This window comes from Nyctibius grandis, chromosome 1 (assembly GCF_013368605.1).
Source record: "Nyctibius grandis isolate bNycGra1 chromosome 1, bNycGra1.pri, whole genome shotgun sequence".
Lineage (NCBI taxonomy): Eukaryota > Metazoa > Chordata > Aves > Nyctibiiformes > Nyctibiidae > Nyctibius > Nyctibius grandis.
In genome coordinates, this window is record NC_090658.1 from 36246925 (window position 1) to 36267521 (window position 20597).

The 20597-nt window shown below is 39.6% G+C and overlaps 1 protein-coding gene across 2 annotated transcripts in view; it reads right to left on the reverse strand.

Moving 5' to 3' along the window:
- RASGRP3 (RAS guanyl releasing protein 3) overlaps positions 1-20597 on the reverse strand; it is a 62361-nt gene that overhangs the window by 15458 nt on the left and 26306 nt on the right. The window contains exons 2-9 of one of the 2 annotated variants that reach the window (XM_068402287.1): positions 16291-16481; positions 14714-14816; positions 14068-14130; positions 12757-12888; positions 11310-11457; positions 8148-8321; positions 7612-7728; positions 7029-7304 (exon numbers count right to left, since the gene is read on the reverse strand). In XM_068402287.1, the coding sequence (XP_068258388.1) occupies positions 7029-7304; positions 7612-7728; positions 8148-8321; positions 11310-11457; positions 12757-12888; positions 14068-14130; positions 14714-14816; positions 16291-16360 (1083 nt within the window). In that variant the 5' untranslated portion in view covers positions 16361-16481. Of the gene's footprint in view, positions 1-7028; positions 7305-7611; positions 7729-8147; positions 8322-11309; positions 11458-12756; positions 12889-14067; positions 14131-14713; positions 14817-16290; positions 16482-20597 lie in introns of those variants that run through there. The other variant, XM_068402278.1, reaches the window with a different exon arrangement.

Sequence of the window (20597 nt, forward strand, 5' to 3'; positions counted from 1 at the left end):
TAGCGATGACAGATGCCAGAGAAATAACCTGCTGAATTCAAAAACTGTGGGAAAGAAGTTGTAAAGGGTCTAGGCTAGAAGTACTTCAGATTGTGTTCTGATCTAATTTTGTTCCTGAAGAAGTGTCAGAGTACTGCAGCTCTTCTACAGAGATCAGCCCATGCAGCAAAAGCCTCTCTGGAAAGCCCTGGGCAGCAGCTGACCACTGACACAGGCTCAGGAGAGGCAAGACAAGTTTGGCACTGCTGTTGATGCAGCAAGTGCTCCATGAACAGCAATCCCAGTTACTTTAGCCCAGCCTGGCCTGTTCACGATCCTCTCTCAGTGAGTAAGGCAAATTCCCTTTCAGCTTCTCTTTTTTAGACAAATGAAAGATTTTTCTTTCATGTACTCATTCTTTTCCCTATTGGATTTGTTGAGAGAAAAAAGGAGGGGCATAAATACACTTAAAGTAAGATGAATCTGTCTGTTTTTCCTTTGGCAGCTGTGGTCTTGTGCCAGTGTAGGTCTGCAGTAAATTCCTCCTCGCCTGGAGTGATGAAGGATAAAAGTAATCAACACTGTGGCTAATATTTTGCAATGAGAGGAAACGAACACTGCATGTTTCCTGTGATCATGTCCCAACATTAATTGGCTTTGGAGTAATTGACATGATTTGAAGTTATCAATCACCTACCTTGCAAATCCCCAGTTAAGCTAAGATTGAGTTAAAGGGATGTTTCCCAGCAGCAGATAGAATTAGTACTGACTAAATGACTGTGACAGCGGGTTATTTTTAGAGAACCTGAAGTGCCAAGTTAGTAACAAGCAGGACCAGTGACACCGTACTGCAGAACCACCTCTAGGAACCACCTTCTTGTAGGCAGAATTTTGTGCAATGAGTAAGACAGGAGTCATGCCCTTTCCCAAGATAGGTACATATCCCAGAGCGAATACATGGCTTTAGAGATGTCTGGATTGTGCATTATTCATTTTGTCTAGCTGTAACACTATGCTGATTTTTGTGCTTTGTAACTTGGTTATGGGCACCAGTGGACGCCTGAGCATCCTGCAGGTTCCTGCACCCAGCTGGCATGCTGCTGTCACAGGGGAATGTAAGGACCTGTCTTAAAGATAATGTAGATCCAGTAACTGCTGTAACAAATATAATTCATGTAGTTAGTTATTCAGTGACTGTATTCTTAGATTCCTTGGTAGTATAAAATAAGCAGAACTCAGTTGGAGCACATGGTATTACCACATCAGGCTGGGACTGACAGCAGAATTGCTAGTTCAAAAGACCTTGCCCTGTTCCTACTAAAAAGCACGATTTTCTCAGCAGGCCAGATGTGCAAGGTGTGGATTTGGGGATGGAAATGCATTAGTATTTACTGAGCAAGTTTGTATCTCCCCCCTTCCTGAATTATCTGACTGTATCATATAAGCAGCAGGTATAACTTCATTAGGCACAATGCGTAAGCACACAGTGGACAAGGTATTGTCTAGTACAGAAGTTTCAAATATTAGCAAAAAAATTACAAGCATGATGACTATGCAGTTATATAAGCTTTCATTTTATATTTTATTTACAGTTTTGCTCTGACAGATAAAGCGTAATCAGAGTTTTCCTAGGACAACCTTTACAGCAGGTGGCAGTTTCCATTCTGATTTGACTTTCACTGCTGTCCTGTTTTTCCAAGCAACTTTGTGGAGGGGGTGTGGAGGGTGGAGGAGGGATCAGAAAGGCATGGCTTTTTTTTTGTAAGTGGAATTTACTGAATGCAAGTTAGGGAGGGTGACTTTCAATTTGATTGTTTAGATATTTCTCATTCTCTTCACTAGACTGTACAAATGACTGGGACTTTCCAGTCATTTGCATATAGTCTCAGAACAGGTTAGATAAATAGCTGCTGAGACCTAAAAATAGTGGGGGAAAAATGGTGGCACCAAATAAGTTCTAACGCAGTTAGTATAAATACACTGTAGACTAGTTCAGAGACTGAGATCCTCTTCCAATGCATCAAAAGCGATGAAACATTTACCTACAGGCTTTTATTCATGTTGTGAAATAAAAACAATGTGGAAATATTGCACAGCAGGTAAGGAAATCCCTTAAGTATCCTTACCAAATGTATAAGTTTTCTAATGATTAAAATGTCATTAGAGCTATTATTCCTCTCCGGTGAACTGCTAAGCTTGTGCTTAGGTTCTTTTTTACTACTTCTGTTTCTTAGCTCCAGGCTTCAGATGCCAGCGACCAGTACAGAACCAGGTACAGAGTCAGTGGAGATGGAGCAAGTGCGGCCAATACGGCAGGAAAGGAGGAAGAACCACACAGACTAAGAGCAAGAATGCACAAAGATGTGAGTCCGTCTTCGTGTAACACGCTCTGGATCACCTGCAGCTGAGTCGTGGCACATTTACTTCTCTTGCCCATATAACTCAGACTCACTTACACATGACAAGGGAAGACTCGCATCACTAAAGCTCCCCCTCAGCTTTTGAAGTCTCCTATGCCAGTAAGCCTCACATTTGTCTCACTGCCCTCTATACAACAAACCTTTGCCTTATTAGTGGCATTTTAACTTCCATGCAAAATATTGGCTTTTTTCAGCTACTGGTTCAAAGCTAAAATTCTGTGAGCTAGAAGCTGTTTTTTTGTGCTGACAATAAGATGGGGGGTGGTGAGGGAGCAGACTCCTAAGTTTGTGTGCAGACATCTAAATCAAGAGAGAGCCCCAACTTTCCAAAATGCTGATCATTCATTGTGTGAAACCACAAAGATTTAAGTTCTCATGTTCCTCATTCACCCTTTAGGTCTATACACACAATAGCATCTGAAAAATGTCCATAAGACCCTTCACCAGGTGGGATGCCAAGCTCTTGTCCCAGCTTTCAAACCAAGCTCTCACTTCATGACTCTTAACACAGTCTTGCCAAATGTCACCATTTCCAAACTACTTGAGAGGTATCAGCTTCCCCAGAGCGGACAGGCCTCCACCACTGAGGAAAAGAAAGACCAGGGCAAATTCCCACATGCCCATGAAATACCCATTTTATCTTTTTGTGCAAGTTTGACTAGCAAGCCAGCACCCAGTGATTTACTTGTCAAGCAAGCACAGGCCAGACTGTTAGCACTTCCTAAGTGTGGTGTAAAAGGCAACACTGCAAGGGATGGAGGCCAGGCAAGAGATTTACACATTGCTTATCAGGACAAAACACCTACTAAAAGCCTGCCTGGATAGAAGCAGCTTAATGGGAAAACAGCAGAAGTGAACAAATAGATGGGTCAGCTGATTCAGACAGAATCACAGAATCAATCAGGTTGGAAGAGACCTCAGGGATCATCGAGTCCAACCATTGCCCTGACACCACCATGTCAACTAGACCATGGCACTAAGTGCCATGTCCAGTCTTTTTTTAAACACATCCAGAGATGGTGACTCCACCACCTCCCTGGGCAGTCCGTTCCAATGTCTAATGACCCTTTCTGAGAAGAAATTCTTCCTAATGTCCAACCTGAACCTCCCCTGGCAAAGCTTGAGGCTATGTCCTCTTGTCCTATCACTAGTCGCCTGGGAGAAGAGGCCGACTCCTACTCCACTACAACCTCCGTTCAGGTAGTTGTAGACTGCAATAAGGTCACCTCTGAGCCTCCTCTTCTCCAGGCTAAACAGCCACAGCTCCCTCAGCCGTTCCTCGTAGGTCAGACCCTCCAGACCCTTCACCAGCTTGGTCGCCCTCCTCTGGACTCTCTCCAACACCTCAACATCTTTCTTGAAGTGCGGGGCCCAGAACTGGACACGGTATTTGAGGTGCGGCCTCACCAGTGTCAAGTACAGAGGGACGATCACTTCCCTAGACCGGCTGGCTACACTAATTACATTATTACATAATTACACGCAAATGAAATTATTACATAATTACACGCAAATGAAAAGCACTCTACATATTTATGCACATTTACTAGTTTTGAAAGGGAGTTTCTCTAAGTAAGTTAAAGATGAGAAAATTTTTTACAGCTTTCATTAGAGAGGGAAGATGTAGCAATAAATAGAATAGTTATTTCTTCAGGCTCTGAAAACTGAGGATGACTTTGGCAGCAAGGGAGACTAAATCTGCTAAAAGACCATTTGCACGTAGCAAGGTCAACTATTTTTAGTGAGTTCTTGGCAGCTTTGGGCTGCAGTCCTAGCTTTCTTCTCCTCTTTCTCTGACCCCAGCCTATAATTTAAAACTTTCTTATTAACAAAAAGATTGACAAAAACATTTCACCAACTACATAAATTCATTATTACTGTTTAAGACACCACTGTAAAAAAAATTACTGTAATGTATTCATATGTACAAATGAGGACAAAACGTACATACTGGAAGAAGAGTGAGAATATTCATAATATTATTCATAATATTATGAATTACCAAAATTCAGGTCCAGGAACCTTTCATAGAAATTTGTTTTTATCCTTTCCAGGAGTCACTGTCGTAAATCAAAACTCCCACACTATCAAACCTACTTGACTCACAACTATACTTCCAGTGGCTACTATGAAGACAGAATTACCCTCGAAAGGTTTTAGGATATCTACAGCTGTATACCTAGGATACCTATGGCTGTCTCCATCATTACTGAAAGGTACCACTATGGAACCATGCTAACAGGTAAAAAGCAGCACAAGTTAATTTTAACCCATGATCAGGTCTGGAATCAACATTGCAGCATGCAGCTTCGTTTATTTACAATCAGATTGGCTCAAATGTAACCAAAATCAACACAGTTATATTAGGAATTAATACATCAGAGCATAGTAAGTGAAAAAGTACTTGTCACATACTCAATTACTTCTCCTGGAAAATGAAATATACTGAATGAAATACTATGTAGATATAAATAAAATCTGTATCATTTTGCTAAAAACAAACTAGCAAAATATTTTAAAAATTGAAAACCAGGTAAAATACATAAACTCAGGTTGATACAGTGATGGGGAAGAACCTGCAAGGCCTTAGAAAAATTTGAAGTTTTCTGCGCCTTTTGGAAAGCAGGCTGTCACCCAAAAGAGAGAAGGACAGCTAATGAAAATGTCAGCAGTGGTTCAGCTTCCATGTCTCACTTCATGTTGTCTAATTTCTGGCCTTTTGGGCTCAGTTTCTTGTTGTTCAGTTCTGTAAACCTGAGGTTCCACTTCCCCCTACTCACAGACAATCTTGTAAGAAACTATAAACTTTCAAAAACAAGCAGGGAGGGAAAGAGTGGCATGAGATAAGAAAGTGACTCTCAATCCCTACTAAAACAAACCAAGGTAATAAATATCTGCCTTTATAGTCTAATATTTTAATTAGGTGGGTGTTGCAGTGGGCAATACACAGTCCCTTCTCCTCTCTGTCCCACTAACTGTGAGTAGGACTTGTTCCCAGGTTGCTCCATATAAAGTGCAATAGGAGAAGGTTTTCCAATTGCCCCCAACTTTCCCATTCCTCATTACAATGAAGCCACAGATATATCCACACCATCTTGTCTGCTTCAAACTCAGGCTCATGTTTGTCAGACTCCGTAGTGTAAACCCCTGTACCCGATCAGTCCCGGCATAAATCCACCACAAACTACCACCTCTGCTTAATTTCTAGGTATGCACATTTTTGAGCATTTTAAAGCAAAGCATAAAAGAAAAAAATCCAAAGCTCCTGCCCAATAGCCCTCTAGTTAAGGCATTCACCTAGAATGAGGTTGGTAGTGAGAGTCACCTCAAGCCTGTGACCTGACTGAGGAAAAGCTGGAATTTGGTTCCCACCTCCCCAGGGAGTTAATTTTGAGAATTCATGCTATCCAACAAAATAAACACTGGAAAAAATCTGAAATCTGCCCTGTTACACATAGACCTTGCTTACTTCTAAGTTTATTTTTTAAAGAATTCTATTGATCTAAGGAGAGCAAAGAGATTCCCTTTCAGTACAGATTAGAGATCTGAAAGACAAAGTTAAATAACAAGAACAGAAACAGCATAAATTATTACATATTAAGAGAGACCTTTACCTAATGTGACATATTTCAGATTACTCTCAGATGAGTAGGTGGGTTTTATTTGCTTGCAACATCAACTGGTTTACAACAAACAACATTCCTTTTTTTTCAAGTTCCACAGGTTCTGTATTTAATTCCAAGACACTGGCTTTTTGCTCGTGACCTGAACAGACTGTGCTGCTGCTGCGTCAAACACTGCTGCAGTTAAGATCAGTGCTAAAATGACTAAATTTCAATAGAAACAGGATTTGGCCTGATGGTTCAGGCTCCACGCTTCAGTATGCTTTGCAATAAAGTGTAGTATTTATTAAAATGACAGTCATTGTCTACACATCAAAAAGGGGGCTGAAAATTAATTCCTTTTAGCATTGCCAGTTGCAGCATTTTTTTTTTTTATTAAAAAGTTTTATTCAGTCTTTTTGAAATCTCAGTTTCCTTTGGTTTGAAATGGGACATTCAAATCCTTATCTGTAATCTGTGTGTGCAAGTTTCAAACTTCCCAAAATGTAGCCATTGCCAAGGGGGAATGGAAGGGGAAAGAGCAGGGGTTGCAGGGGCTCTTTAACACTATTCAAGAGCATTTTTATCTACTGGATAGGAAGAGTGCTGTGTCACACACAAAGCACAGGGGAGCAAGAACAGGGTGATAGCCAAGTTGGAATTTCACTTGTGTCCATGTCAGCGCATCACCCGATCTTTTCACAGGAGGCATAAGCCTCAACTCTAAGTAATCAGAACTTAGTTTTTACTTCTCCTAACACAAATACAGCCCTCTTTCTGTCGTCCTTAACATAATTAATTGATAACAATCCTGTTGCTGCTTCCAGCTATCACATACTAGAGTAATGAAACTCTCTTTGACTTTATTCACACCTCATGTGAACAACTTGTTTCTGTTTTGTATTCTCCCCCTTTTCTTTTATAAAACTGGGATAACAATGTGCCCTTATCTCTATAGATATGAATATTCCTACTGACATTCAGCATCTGAATAATTGAAGTGAATTGAAACATGCTCAATACTTACGGTTAGCAGGTTAATTAAATCCATATTAGGCTCTAAATGATGAGAGGCAGTTTGTAGGGAAACCAGTTCACTCAAGGTGATAGAAAGCTGCTGCATTTTCACTATGTTTACTTTGTTCTCATCTATCCAGTCAGGAAAAATGACATGGACAGCAATCAAGTCTTTCAAATGAACTCCTAAAATAGGAATTTTGAAGCCAACACAGTCAGCAAAAGCCTTGCGGTAGTTGCAGTAGTTTCCATTGGAAGAGACCAGCTCTGTCATTTCGTTCCAGTCCTACAAATAGCCAGAGAAACAAGTGTCTGTGAAAGCATTCATAGCATTTTCCTTAACCTGTTTTAAATGAACACAACTTGTGTCAGGGTGTCAACAGTGTTAATTTCCTCTCTGGCACAGGCAATCAAGCAGAGGATCTCTGTGAGCTGATCCTTCTCCACCAAGAGGAATGCAACCAAAGTGCCTTTTAGGATGCCCTGCCACGATCCAAGTATTGTGCTGGTGAGACATCTGTACTGCAGAACCCATCAGACCTCAAAGAGGTGATGTTCTGCTCAATATGTCCATATTCTGGAGACCGCCATACCTTTGTGACTTCTGAAGACAGATGAGAATGAGTTTCTTTCAGGCGAGAAATAGAGCTGTGGCTTAAACCTCCCACAACCGCCATCAGTGTGTTGAAGTTCTGGAGGTGAAGGAGCTTCTGCAGGCAAGATTGATCATGCATAATTAAAAATGAAGGAAAAACATGTGGCAGCTATCCAGTTTCACACATGACGAGCAAAAGGAGACAACCTATCACTGCTAAAGCAGAAATCACTAAACCAGGGAACATAACAGAATGGTTCAGCATTTCTTTTTTTTAATTAGCTTAGCTCCACAAGAACCACATAATAGTGACAGTTGTCAACCAGAATATAACAAAGAAAAATTGTTTTATAGTTATGGCTGCTAGTTAAAAAATGCAGACATACCACACCTCTACAAATAGCCTGCAGTGGTGTTGAACAGGCTATTCACTGGGGAAACAGCACAAAGAGCATCCAGTTCATTTGTTTACAGCAATCTTTATTTGTATTACTGCTTTATACAGGAGGAGAGAGACTCGTATGCAAAACTTACCTGTGCAACATTGATAAACTTTGTGATGACTTCTGCCCTTTGCTGGGGTGTTGGTTTGCTGAGAACCATGAGCTGGACCCATTTGGAGATACCATTAAATAAAGCAATAGATCTCTCCAAAGTAGGATTGTTCTCCAAGCAGCCATGGATCACATAACTTTGGTAGTCTGTGAACTAACAGAGGAAAGGCATTTTCAGTAATACGGTGGACAACTTAAGAATGAAACTGAAGCTTTGATCACTTTTTCCTTTTAAAGCTCCTCTTGTTTAGAAAGTGACCAAGACTCAAGGTCAGCAGACCCTGCTGCACATCAGGTCTTTCTTAAAATTTTGTTTTTGCTGTTGGTTTTATTTATTACTTAAATGTCAACTTAAAACTTCAGTGTTTGTGTTGTCAGATAATACAGCAGCATGCATTATGAGCATGATTACTACTTCCACGGAATCATCTTTCACATAATTTACTCAACACTTAAAACATTTTATTCTGTGTATTTTTACTTGACATCCTTATGACATGATACTCTATAGGAATCATCTAGTGCTACAAGCAAGAAGCATATAAACAAGAGTTTTCATCCCACTCCAATATCCTGACTAACTCCATTGTTGATGTAAAGAGGGAAATCTTGGCCCACTGAAATCAACAGGAGCTCTGTCACTCTTCACAGGAGCTTGAACTGCATCCCAAGAAGCTAACTATGCACCCATTTTCTACCTCCTATGCAAAAAAGTTCTGTAGCACAAGCAGCTACTTCTGCTAAATCTTGCTTCTTTTGATGTTATTGTTCAGTCCCTGTATGTTCATGGACATAGTCCTTCCTACATGGGAGAGCTACTGCTCCCAAGAATTAATTTCCATAAATGTTTGGAAAACATTTTTCAGCTGTCCCTTTAAGATGGATTTTCAGAAGCTTATGACATAAATTTAGCTTGTGCAGGGAGTTGCTAGCAATGCCAGCCAGCATGGGTTTCTTGGTCTTAGCTGGTCAAAAATTGCTTGCTAGAAGACTATATGATGGCATATGCTTTTGCACTGCAGATGCTCGTTTCAGAGCTGCAGATAAACAGTATCTCAGTGTTCAGATATTTTAAAATGTTTTCTCTTATAGTTAACACAGACTTTCCTTCTCCCCCACATGTTTTTAAATAGGTAAAACCAAAGACAGGATTCAGACTAATCATCTTTTACTATTACATAGGTTTGAGATAACACTTTTGTGTACCTTGCAAAAATAAGTGGTACTCTTACATTTCTGAACAGTTTCTGAACTGGTCTCATTGACATCTCCAAATAAATGCTAGTTGTTTCTCTGTAGCAGTTCTCAAGTATTCTTTAAATTAGATAAGCTACCCTGGGCTCGTTTTTCAACCTCTATGTTTTGAGGTGTGCCCTTCACTTTATTTCCTGGAAATGTACCATTCTTACAACTTTTTGGTTACCAGTTTCATATAAACAAGCAACACATCTTTCAAACATCTTCATTGCATTATAGGATAGTATAAGATTAGTTAACTCTAATTGGTTGCAGAGAAACACCTGAGACAGCAAAATTCAAACTGAAGAATTAACAGACAAATTAGAAACAGCAAGGAAACAAGAACATTCATTGCAGGTCTGAGTTTTCTTTCTGGAATTCCCAAAGGAATTAAAATATATCTTAAGTCTAGTTTTTCTTGTCCCTCCCTCCTTCTTTGAGGTTAGCATTGAACAGATCACAGTAGGGTGTTTTCCCATGATTTGAAGTCTAGAGTAATAAACCTTTGAACGTTATTAAATGACGTCAAAAGCGATTCTATTTAGACTGGTCTCAGCTCCTCATTGATCTCTTTTTCCTTCCTCTCTTGAAATAAACAAAAAAACTCATATATTTTTCTTAGTTATGGAGTTTGATTTCTTTCATGCTCCTAAACACTTTTAAAAAAATCCTCATTTTTTTTGCTGAAGAGTTGTCATCTTGGCAACTTACTGCTTTCATTTGCCACCAGATACAGTGGCATCATGTGACCTTTTCACATAGATATTTATTTTGCTTTATCTTCTACTTTCATTTTCATCCATTTTTGCCTCTTGTTCATGTACAATCCTGTGTGAAAAGAAGCAACTGTATCTGAATTCAAGGCTGAGGGAGCTGGGTCTGTTTAGCCTGGAGAAAAGACGACTGAGAGGGGATCTCATCAACACTTACAAATATCTTAGGGGTGGGTGTCAAGAGGATGGGGCCAGACTCTTCTCAGTAGTGCCCAGCGACAGGAAAAGGGGCAATGGGCACAAACCGAAACATGGGAAGTTCCATCTAAATATGAGGAAAAACTTCTTTACTTTGAGGGTGACAGAGCACTGGAACAGGCTGCCCAGGGAGGTTGTGGAGTCTCCTTCTCTGGAGATATTCAAAACCCGCCTGGACATGACCCTGTGCAATGTGCTCTAGGGGGACCTGCTTTGGCAGGGGGTTGGACTAGATGATCTCCGGAGGTCCCTTCCAACCCTGATCATTCTGCGATTCTGTGAATTTTCCTCAGTGCCAATACGGGAGAAGGAGAAAAGAGAAGTTGTGCTGTCTCTGTTCTTGCAGGTTTTCAAGATCCAGCTGGGTAAGTCCCTGAGGAAGATGACCTGTCTCAGAGCTGACCCTGCTTTGGGCAGGGGGTTGGCCTAAAGGCCTCCTGAGATTCCTTCCAACCTGAATTATCTTCTGATCCTAAGTTAGCAAATGAAAGGACAGTTTCTGAAAAAGTGGTTGGGAGTGAACGGAGACTACAGAATGACTATATATATATTTCAATCTCTTCAAAAATTATTCATTGCAAAGATACTGATGTTTCCTGAAAAGTAATTAACTATTTTCCTCAGAGGAAAAAAAAAAACCTGAAGATTTTGAACAATAATATTAGTTTAATCAATTGCTGCAACACACGGCTGCAGTAGCTTTTAGCAGTAATTTTTGCCTAGAATTTCTCCACAAAATTCACTTCTGTCACTAAAAGCATCAGTCATGAAAAAGATCAAGGAAGTGCTGGTGCTATGTACATCATATGAAGGATTACAAAGACTTACTACACTGAAATGTCGAGGGAAAAAAAGTCATAAGTGTTGAACTATGTGAACACTCTTTAACAATAGGCTCCTAATTGCAAGTGACAAAGTTGTAGGCTTCTTACAGAAATTCTCCTAAAAGATTTATACTCCAGAAAAGTGAGATGTTCAGCTAACTCAATGGGCTCCAGATGGTCAAACAGCAGGCAGGCTTTTCCTTTCTTGGAAATCCTCTTCCGCTGTGTAACTCTTCTCATCCAATCATAGGAAGGACTGCAACAGAAAATAGGTACAATTCTCATTTCTGTTTGGGTACATATGAGTGTAGCCCACAGTTTGAACACATAGTATAAAATTACCAAGAGACAGATCATGTGTTTTCTGATCTGTGACATCCAGCACATAACAAACACTCAGAGTAAGTGTTATGCACCATTGAGGTGCATAACGGAAGATAAGAGTTTTGAGGCGCTACTGCAAATGATAAATAATAGCAGGTTTCTATCAGAATAAAAGGACAACATACTCTTCTCTATGATACAGGAAGCCATAATTAAAAAATGCCTTGGGAATAGAAGAAGAACAGGTCACACCAAATTCTGATAAAGAATAAAAAAATATTTGAATAACATAAAGGATTAATTTTTACTCTGTAAGACCACAGGTTCATGAAATAATGGAACAGCAGAAAGAGTCAGTCAAACAGCTAACAAAACATTAAGAAGTGGGTGGACAAAAAGGCAGATCATTTGCTTGCAAGCAATGGAATAATTACTACCCATATACAGTAAAAGCACTTCAGAAAGCAGAAAGAGATTGCTAACAATATTTTAAAATGAAGATTTAAGAGACAATATTCATGTGATTTCACTGGTTCTGTTCTTGCAGGAAGTCTTGCAAACTTCATTGAGATTAGTAGTGCTGTCCTTCCAGGTTACTATGACATTTTTAAATAAGGAAAAGTCACTATTCATGTGCCATATTTTAAAAGAAAATCTGCAACATCAGGTGAGATACAAAAGCCTCTGTGGTGATATTTAAAAGGTAACTTTCATTTCAGCATGTCAAGGAAATAGTAGTCTAATCATTTTGATGCAATAAAACTACAACTGTGAATGCTGAAGATTATCCAATTAAATCATAGAAAAGAAGTACACAGAAAGCCATTAGAAAAAAGTAGCAGGTTACTGATGAGAGAACAAAAAAGCTTCCCTGAGAAAATGCTAGATTTATACAACATGCCAGTCACTGCATTGCTTGTCATTCTGTATGAAAAATTATAGGAAAAAAGTAATATTAATCACTCAATTGCCACTAGCTCTGTCAGGAAAACTATTTCTTTCCCGTTTATATTAAAAACACATACAGATAAGAAACTTCTCTTTAACACTACAACTAGAATTTCAAATTTTTAGTAACTTGAAATTTAGAAGACAGTGTAATCTTTTTGTAACAGCTTTTTTGCTCTGTCAAGATCAAGATGGCCCTTAATATTTTTATATTTTGCACAGAACTAGAATTCTGCTGTTACAGAGACAGAGAGAAAGATGATGAAGCTCATAACATCCTTACATGCTGGAGATATCAATGAGATGGATATGATCCTCATATCCGAGCTGGCTGGCTACTTCTCGAAACTCTTCAGTCAAACGAATCAGCCCAAGATCCAAGTTAAACTCTGCAGGAAATTCCAAAATCCAGTATCTGAAATCCACAGACAGCAGTTCAGAGATGCCCAGGGATTCAGGTGTAACATTCAGTGGTTGCATATATATACACTCACATTTTATTCCACAGGACTTATACATATTTCAGACCCAACGGCTCTTGGGCAGAGAGGGTGGACTACCCCAGTTTGTTGCTGCTGTGATTATCTGTGACACTGAAGTGGTAAAAGCCACTTTATCATATAATTTCCTTTGGTTAACTCACCACAGCACAACACAGCAGCATTCTATTGAAATGCAAAATTAAAGTGATGCCTTGGGTGACACACGCAAAAGGCACATGCGTGTATCCTGACTCATGCTGCCAGCACACCCAAATGACACTTGCACTTATCCCTTGTCTAAGTGAGACACTTTATCTGCTCAGAGAAGATTTTTCAATGACAATGAAAATGTGAATTTGAGAGACAACTATGTAAAGGAGATGTCTCCTCTGCTATTTAAGGGGGTATGGAAAAGGCTTTATCAGTCCTGCTTTCAATACCTCCCTCCCTTTCTTCACAGTGATATAATTTAGTCCAGAGGAAGAAAGAAAAAGAATTTGTTTGAGGGAAGCAGGTTATGTCATGTTAGCTTAAAAGTTCATGCTTTCTCTTTTCCAGAGAGATGTTCCTACACAAGCACAGCCTAACACATGAAAGCTTTCTCATAGAAACAAGGTCAGAGACAGTCAGTGCAAGGGTCTCATTACTTAAGGTGCAAGTTACTCGACCTGTAGTAACTTTGGCATCACTAACACTCTCCTGTCGTCATAAATTATGTACGGATTGCGTGAACTGAAGCTGACAGCCCAGAGACAATCTTCCTCTACCACACTAGATTACATCTTGAAGCAAAATGTGTCTCTCCTCTGTGTGGCACTGAACTAGTCTCCCTCTAAGAGATGTCACGCTCAAACACCAGGTAAATCATACTGCAAGTTTTCGATCAGCTTTTTAGGACAATACAGTTAAGCATCTTAAAGGCTGGATGGCTCAACATAAACAATTGTTGTCAAAGCACAGAAATTCACTCTTCACTATGGACAGGAGATCAAGTTAAAAAAAAAAGTTTTATATTTCCATGGTTTATTTTTAATCTTTACAAAAAGAAATTACATTGATAGTATTCAGAGAAGCATGAAAACAAAATGCTAGAGGACCAGAAGCACGCTTACCTCATGAAATAGCAGATTTTTAATCTGAATTCATTGCAGTTCTCCCCGTTGGCATCTCTATACGTAGGCTAGTTAAAGAAAGCTTTGTATGCCTTGATTCAGTAATGCTGCTTTTATCCACAGAAGACTCCGACACTAGACCAGCTGAATAAAAAACAGTATCAGACTTTTCTTCTAGAGATAACCACAATCTCTCTGATATTTCCTGGCTGCCACTTTGGTTTTTGCCCTAGCAAAAATGCTTCTATTACACTATTCTGAATATTCTGCTGAACAGTTTCTTGCCAGCTCTGGCTAACCAAATACGATAATACTTGTGATTACTGAAGTCTTTAAGAGGTATAAATGATACATAGGTGATTAGCTACCACTGAAATTTCATACTAGCCCAAGGCCAGCCGGCCGTTACATGTTTGAAAAGTTACCTTGGCAATATATTTCCACTTATTCAAAACTTGTACATATGGAAAAAATCCACAACCAATAGCAGAAAGAAGCTCACAGACTTCCACCTTTCAGGCTGAAAAAAATCTCACCACTAAACCTTGTTTGTCACTAATTAATTGAAACATTTTTACATGCAGTCAGAGAAAGAATCTGCTTTTTACATTGTAATGTCAATTTGCAAGTCTTCCTGAAAGGATATGTGGACAGAAGCTTGCCAGCCAGCTCTGTGGAAGGCAGATACCACCGATGCATTAAAAGAAAGGTTCTTGGCAAATGGCTGGAGCACCGATTTCCTTTGTCATCTGCAAAAGAGAAATAAGTGAGTTAACCACATTATTTGTGAACAGAGAGGAACTTTTGTTCTTCAAGTGGAGTCAGAGAGAAAGGATCAAAAGTGGAAATGTTGGGTCATTATCTACCTAATAGGTAGGAAACAAAACCAAAGAACACAAAAGCTACTTTAGTGATAACTACTGCTAGATTGTAGTGGTAGGTAAAAAAATAATCAGTGTAGATAACAGGCCATAGCTGAAAAAAACAGGGTATGGACAGCACTATGCTAAATGTTACACAAAGAGACTGCCAGTAATCCAAAGAACAAATCCAAAACTAGTCTACCAAAAGGGCAGGGAGAAGATTTATGTACAACCACTTACAATATTTCTTTTACTGCAGCTTTATGCTAACAATGACATTGTTAAAAAAGGGATCTGCCTCAAGTAATTAAATTCCAAAGCAACACCTCACATCTGTGCCCAGGGTCCCATCTCCAGCTGCTGTACAGTTCCTTGCATCTTTGCAACATAGCCACTGAAACTACAGAAAGAGTTATTCCCTAGCACGCTGGCTGACCACAAGTGTTCCTCAGCACCTGCAATCTTAGATTATTTTCTCTCTGTCACTCTTTTAAAAGACAGTAGTCGATATGCATGTATGAAACGGGAACACACACGGACTACACTTGTCGAGAGAGTGTGTATACAAGGCAAAGAGGCATGATTTCCAATAGACAAGTATATGGGCTCTGCTACCTCTCATTAGGTATTTAGAACAACAGGTTTGATAGTGGTCTACAAACATGGATACATGGGGATGCATTACACTCAGTAGCACCTTTAGATACTTGTTTCTCTCCACAAGGGAAAAAAAAAATCAATACCTCATTCCATTCAAAAGCTGTCCTGCATTTCAAGAGAACCTAAATGTAGCTTTGTGAATTAAGGCCCCATTTCAAAGCACTTAAGCCCATCCATGAACTCATCTGACTGCAATGTGACATGTCATGATTAATGGTGTTATGGATCAAGGTCTATTTCATCACTTCTTTCGCTCAAACCTGGTACATCACATTTTAATAAGAGTAAAATATTACAGGAGCCTGAAGTCATATTCTTGCCAATTATTGCATTATGATTCAGAAAACCTTTCAGAAAAACGACTGGTCAGAAATGCAGCTGTGTAACCACTCAAGACAAAGATCAATGCCAGAAATAACTCCTTGAATAATTCAACCAAACACTTCTCTCGGTGGAGGCCAGCATTTTAAAAACTACTATACCCACCATTGTGCATTATCTGTATTAAGAATATTTAATACAGTATGCATGTGATTAAAATTCTGGCCTGTGTGATCCTAGGCCAAAATGAAACATGGAAAATTTTACAGAATAGAAATGTTGTTTGCCAAGGGAAAGACTGGCTAAATCAGAGAACAGCAGGAGTTCTATTATAAGATGAATTTTAAGAACAGCAAAGTAAAATATTGAAAAAGCGTACCAAACATTTCAATACAAGCGTTCAAAAGCTCATCTAATGTTGCAGCCTTCCCAAGTGTGTTTGACCCCATTGTTCTTCAATCGTTGTCAAAAAATAAGAGGCATTTTCACCAAGCAGAAGGATGCTTCTTCAGCTGCACAGCTTTTTCACTTTATTGTTGGTTGCATTCTTAGTTGGACTTCAAGGAAAATCTGAAGAAAGTAAAAGAAATCTTAATTATATGACTATATGGAAGACTTATCAGGATGCAATGTTTACAGTTCAACTCACCTTTTCTATAAACTGTTTTTTTCCCCACATGGTACAGAGCACATGAAAGACTGCCGTAAGCTTTCCCTACATTCCAGCTTGTGTTTTTAAGCGTTGTCCAATTATTTGTCCACTAGCATAAAATAAATCCATAGCAAGGGTCATAAAACAGAAACCAGATGGTAAACGAGGGCATGTATGTACAATGATGCACATTTTGTTCAGATCGTTTTATTTACACTTGATAAATCACTTTTTGTTAATAAACCTGCTCTTATGTTTTTAAGCATAATAATTTTTTTTTCCCTAAGGTTATTGGTTCATGGGAATGCTAACAATCTTAATTGACACAGACTACATAAAATGTTTAATGAAGTTATTAGCAAATATTAAACTAGGAGGCGATTTTCCAAAGAATCTTAAGATCAGTCCCTACAGCTTTTTAAAATAAATCTTCCCATGATAGCTGAACACTCACAGAAAGGTGAACACATACAGAAACTTTGAAATTGTACCATGCATCTCCTATGCGTTTAATTATCAAATATCCATTTACCTGAAAGATGCACAAATACTCTGTTACAAGTTTTCAGAAATAATTTTATGGGTTATAGTCAAAGAAGAGAAGAAATCAGTATATTATTTCTTATCTGTGACTAAGCCCCATTACTGCCTGGCCATAACAAGTGTTTGAAATGTGACAAACAATAACAAACTGCATCCAGCAACTTTTCTAGAAAAAAAGCCAAGAGTAGAGCTACAACAGTCCTTGAAGCAAAACAATGCAGGAATTTCGGAAATTTATTTTCAGAAGTTGTTGCACGTAACATAACTTTTTAATGTTGTTCATTAAAAAGCACTGATGAACTATATACCTGCTTTAATGCACCCACAAATATCAAGTTTTTCAAACCTATCATATCACAGACCTCGTACTGCAAATTCAGTCCTGGTAGGACTGGCATCCTTCACCCTTTTTACTAACCCACCCTGACGCCCTCCCAAATGCCACTGATACTATGAGCACAGAGTGCTCTGAGCTAGGTCCCTGTGAGCTTGCAGCAGTGCAGACGTCACCATGGTCCAGCCACCCAAGGGACACCAGGCAGTGGCAGCTTTGCTGGTCCTGCTGGTGCCATCTCAGCCAGCCAGCTCACACCCATGGCATGGGCAGGTATGCTCCTTCCTCAGCAAAAGGCAGGGCCAATGTATCCTGTCACAACTCCTACTTCCTAGAAAGAGGAGAAAATACTGCTCATTCAGGCTATGTCTGCACTACTGAACTGACCATGCTCAGACCAGTTCCCAGGAGCCGAGGTCGAGTAGCAGAGGTTGGCCCAGATCTACGCCAGTGAAGTCTCTCAATATCTCCCAAATAGAGCTGGCACATGCAAACTGCTCATTGCTGGCCTGTGCTAACTCCCACCTGCAACTGAGATCCACTTAGGAGACCACTGGCTGGTCAGGGACCCTCTAGCAGCACAGCATATTGCATCCCAGCATCTGGAAGTGTCCTGCACTGGAAAATTCTCTATAAACATGGCTTCAGAGCCCTGCAGGGCCCAGGCTTCTCTAAGCATGCAGCAGTGTTTTGCTTGGAAGACCTTCAAAATGTACTGTTCAGCCAAAGATACTATTATTTTTATCTGTGTACCTACAGCCAGGTTATTTCTGGTCCCATCCAACAAAAGATTTTGACATGACACACGTTTCCCTGAAGCTGAGAGAAGGACCCTGCAGGAAATAAGCACAGCTCACCAAGCAGGGTGTTTCTACAAGTCAATGCACACACGATGCTGCAGCAGCCCAGGTCAGCCAACAGGAAACATGAGCAGAGAGGTGCAAGCATCAGTCCTGCCCTGCCAGTGCTTTCCTCCTAGCTGGAAGAAAGCATTTACCTTGGTTCAAGTTTGGTGGTGCAGAACCCCCTCTTGAAGGAACACACATCTGTTTTTCCAGGAATTGAGCAGAGCTCCTGTTTGCAACAAATCAGGGGAAAACTACTCCTTTCACACAACAGTAAGCAGCCAGAGCACTCACTTAAGAAAAAGGGGAAGGTGGATTCAGAGTGGTCCTTGGCTTTGAATCCATGCTTGGCATTGAAGCAGAAGGAGTCCTAACAGTTAGGTCTGGGCCTAGGCTGGGCAGCCTCAACCCTTCCTGCTAAAGCTGTGCCATTGCACAAAACCCAAAGTTGTCTGAAGTGGACCAGAGAGAGAATACAGGGAGATACGTGGCTCTCTAACCTGCTGCTCAGGCCATACATGAGCCAGGGTCACCCTAGGTTCAGTCTTTCTTCCCAAGACTGTTTATGTATTTAATGGGAAAAAACCCAAAGTAGAGCATTTGCTTGGTTTACTTGCTTTGAGAGTTAGCCAACAGCTGAGCAGTGTTTTTCAAGATCACAACTTTGTGCTTTGGCACCTAACTTTTGCTAGAATCCCACTTGGGGTATGTTTGTCCTTTTTGACTATCCCAAAATCCTTCTCTAAGTGCTTAAATTACTGGCTTGATTTTTCACAGAGTAAGCTATCTAGCTGTTCCAGCTTCATCTGACTCAGTTGTTTGTTTTTTTTTTTTAAGAGGACAAAAATAAAATAAATTTTACATTGGCTATTTCAAAATCATTTTTAGTCAGCTCTTTAAAAAATAGAATTGAGAAAAGCTATTGCATTTTCTGCCTATCCCTTGAAAACTGCTGAGCATGAAATGTAGGAGGAGAAGAGATTTGATCTGCCTTTTCAGTTTTGTTAGTTTTACCATCCTCTAATATATAGCATAAGAGAGTATCATTCCTATCTTCCGTTGGCAACAGTATTAAGGCAGCCATATAGTAATAAACAAACAATGCTCCACGTAAAATAGTAGGATTTTTTTTAATTACATGACAACTACTTAACCAGTAGATACCTAGGTCCTGATGTTACAGTACCATCCCTCCAAACAGCCTATCTGACCACTAAAGGGTTTTATTCTCACAATGCTTCTAAAAGAAGAATAACACATTTCCACTGGAGGAAGAACTGGCTGACCGGAGCTAAACCACATGAGCCAAAACCTGATATCACATCTCTTGACTGCAGACTCCAACAACCACAACCATTACATCATTACTTGTGTGATTAAGCACTGCTGTTTTACTAGAACAATAAACGTCTTGTCTATACCATGCCACAAAGGTATCCAACCACATCAACATCTCTAGAAATGGATGAGTAAAATACAACTATAAATTTCATCTACATGAATTAAATAAATTACATTTTGGTAGTCAATGGCTCAACACATGAGAAGAACAAAAAACCATACATGTAATAACACATGTATATAATGTATATATACACGCATAATAATGTGTAGATATAAAAATATGTAATATATGTATATAATACCTATATAATACATGTAAAGAATTAAAAGCTTTGAAATAAGTGGTTACTATTAAAAAATTGATTGCCAAAGGTGCAGTTGGACTTCCAAATAAAGATAACCTGGAGAATCTCTGCCCTCAGGTGGTTCCTAATGTAACTCTGAGACATCTCATTGCCATCCAGCTGTTTCAGGAGGATTCAGGAAAGCTGGATAAGAAAAACAGAGCTCACTCAGTGAGCTCACACAGTTAGTGAATGATTGCATACTACAATGAAACTAAAAAAGTACCTTTTTGCCTTATAAAGTAATTATAAATCCTATTGGGTTTACTATAGTTAACAGAGGCTATTAAGGACACAGGAGACACACAATCCTCCACAGCTATCCCTTCTCATTTCTTAATCAGGTCACTCAAAATGACAGACTCCACTACAAGTCTTGCTGGGAACCCACCACATGCTGGGAAGGGACTTCAGGGCAATAGTCAGGAATGGGTGAAGGATTGTAGGAAAATGATCAATTCCTTAGCGTTCCCTCAAAACCTACAGCTTCATCTAAAGGATCCCCTTCATTTAGGTAATAGATACAACTGCAATATTCCTATTAACCGAGTCGTGGTATCAGGCACGTCATGCTTTATTTCATGAAATATTACCATTACGAGATGTGAGCTTCCTACTTAGAGG